The 2834-nt window shown below is 46.9% G+C and overlaps 1 protein-coding gene across 1 annotated transcript; it reads left to right on the top strand.

The window, feature by feature from the left end:
* The first annotated feature begins 1386 nt into the window (after positions 1–1386).
* Positions 1387–2504, top strand: ACKR3 (atypical chemokine receptor 3). Its single transcript, XM_010183142.1, has one exon. The coding sequence runs from the start codon at positions 1410–1412 to the stop codon at positions 2502–2504; it is 1095 nt and encodes a 364-aa protein (XP_010181444.1). The 5' UTR covers positions 1387–1409.
* The last annotated feature ends 330 nt before the right edge of the window (positions 2505–2834 follow it).

The following is a 2834-nucleotide window of genomic DNA, read 5'->3' on the forward strand; positions in this document are numbered from 1 at the left end:
CAGGTGGCTGTGGAAGTCATTTCCTCATGTTGCTCTCTGTGGCTGCTTGCTAATGCTGGTGTTGCCCCCAGGACTGGGGTGGCATCAGGGATACCTCTCACTGCTGGGGCTGGGGGCATGGGAAAGAACAAGGTGGCCACCATTCAGGATGCTTGAAGTAGGGACCATGGATGGGCTGGCTGACTCGATGCTCTGGCTTAAGCAAATAAGTGGGCAAACAAGCTGGAGTCCACGCCATATAAGCCTACCTCTCCATCTTTATTTGGTGCACTCCAAGCTGGAGCTTGCAGATCTGGTGTTCCAAAACTTGCTTGGCTGGAGTGGTGGTCACGGGCCAAGGTGGCCGACTGCTGCCGTGGGTGGTACTGTTGGCCCAGCAGAGTAGGAGGGTCCCAGCAGGGGAGGCAGCATTTTTACGCTGCCCCAAAAGCACAGTGGTAATTAGCAGCCCGGCTTTGGGTTTTGCGTAAGCCATGTGGGTCTGTGGGGGCCCTTCCTTCTGCTGCTGAGGAAGTTAATGAGGAGACCCTTGCTTTGTCCGCTGCCCGCCGGTGGAAGAAGGCACTGAAGAGGCAAGAAAAGTACATGTAGAAAAGCAAAAGGGTGGGGAGGAAGCAGTTGTTGTGGAGCCAGCTGTGGTGGGACTGTATTTTGTAAATCATAGCTCTCTCCTAAAAAGAAAACTCTTAAGCCTAGCAGATCTACTTGGCAGTCAAGCTCCAACTTTTTCTTTTCCTTTTCTCAAAGCTACGTGATAATCGTTAAACGCAGGGTGTGCTTTGTAGAATAGAATTGAAGGGGGGGGGTGGAGGAGGATTTAAGTTTAAAATTGTTTGAGGGTACAAAGCCCCTTCGTTCCCCATTTGTGGGGATGCTTAATGCAGCTGGAGCTGGGCTTGACAAGATGCTGACCAGAGCTTGTGGTAAATGTTTTACAGTACTGTGTATCAGCCAGATCAATTCTATTACGCTTGAGGGATTGCAGATAAAATGGCTTAAAGATTCCCCTGCTGAAAGTGATAGTATCATCATTTCTGCTGAAGAAGACAGATTTAGTCGCCTGACATTTATTTGGCCATGGTGCACTTTGCGGATTTCACACCCGGGGACGATAGCCAACCTGATGATGTCAGATGTGAGCTGCAAGGAAAATAAAAAATCCCACAAAAAATTAGTGCTGCTCTTCTTTTGTTGACCGGATGAGCTTTGTTACGTGTCTGTTTTGGTTGTTTTACTTCAAGGATCTCTTTAATGGAAAATGCCTTACAGGAGTAGGACATCACTAAAGCAGCGTGTCGTGCATGTGCTTCGTGGTACAAAGATGGCAGCAGAAATATCTCTGTTAACTTAGGTCATTTCTTTTGATCCTGTTTTGCCTGTAGGTCACTCACACTCCGAACTGAGCGAACATGAGTGCACTTGATTTGGCTTCCATCCTTGATTTTCTGGAAACGGCCAACTTGACAGAGATCAACTGGACATGCAGCAACGGTGACTGCATCACGGTTGATGCGACAACATGCCCTGGCACACTCAACAAAAGCGCCCTGCTGTACACCCTGTCCTTCTTCTACATTTTCATCTTTGTTATAGGGCTGGTGGCCAACTCAGTTGTGGTATGGGTCAACCTCCAAGCCAAAATGACTGGCTATGAAACCCACCTCTACATCTTTAATTTGGCCATCGCTGATCTGTGTGTCGTTATCACCCTCCCAGTGTGGGTCGTCTCCCTCATCCAGCATAACCAGTGGCACCTGGGAGAAATCACGTGCAAGATAACTCACCTTATCTTTTCCATCAACTTGTATGGCAGCATCTTCTTCCTGGCATGCATGAGTGTGGATCGCTACCTCTCAGTTGCCTATTTCACCAATTCTAGCAATCGCAAGAAGAAGATAATTCGTCGCTGCATCTGCATCTTAGTGTGGCTTCTTGCCTTCTCTGCATCTCTACCGGACACCTATTATCTCAAGACAGTCTCTTCCAACAACGAAACCTATTGCCGTCCTGTCTATCCAGAGGAGAGCTTCAAAGAGTGGTTGATTGGCATGGAGCTCATCTCTGTCGTGCTGGGCTTTGTTATCCCTTTTCCCATCATTGCTCTCTTTTATTTCCTCCTTGCGAAGACCATCTCTGCCTCCAGTGACCAAGAGAGAAAGAGCAACGGGAAGATCATTTTCTCCTACGTTGTCGTGTTTCTTGTCTGCTGGCTGCCCTACCACGTAGCTGTCCTGCTTGACATCTTCTACAGCCTCCATTTCATACCTTTCAGTTGTCAGATGGAGAACTTCTTGTACGCCACTCTTCACGTCACTCAGTGTTTCTCCCTAGTCCATTGCTGCGTCAACCCCATCCTGTACAGCTTCATTAACCGCAATTACAGATATGAGCTCATGAAAGCCTTTATTTTCAAGTACTCTGCCAAAACTGGTCTCACTAAACTTATTGATGCTTCCAGAGTGTCGGAAGCAGAATACTCTGCTCTGGAGCAAAATACCAAATGACTGCAACCCCAGAAAGAAACCTTGACTCTATGATTTTCTGTTTTTAATTATTGTGTTGGTGGGTTTTTTTTTTAACCTCCCCCTTTCCCTGCGTTTGTTACGAACGGGGCATGAATTCCAGCCTACAAAAGAGAAATACCAAACTATAATTTAAGAGTAGCATCAGGTGCAAAATGGAAGTGGTACCAAAATTTAAGCCTTTTGGTGGTGTGATTTGTTTGATCTCCTTCTAGCCTAGTCTGGACTTCTTGATAACGCTATGCAAACGGAAATGACTTTCTAGCAGACAAAGCCATTGTGTACCATAGATAACACGCATTTCCAGGATAA

The sequence above is a fragment of the Mesitornis unicolor genome, unplaced genomic scaffold (assembly GCF_000695765.1).
Source record: "Mesitornis unicolor isolate BGI_N332 unplaced genomic scaffold, ASM69576v1 scaffold1554, whole genome shotgun sequence".
NCBI lineage: Eukaryota > Metazoa > Chordata > Aves > Mesitornithiformes > Mesitornithidae > Mesitornis > Mesitornis unicolor.

Coding starts and splice junctions, on each gene's coding strand:
- ACKR3 (XM_010183142.1), top strand. CDS start 1,410: ATGAGTGCACTTGATTTGGCTTCCATCCTTGATTTTCTGGAAACGGCC.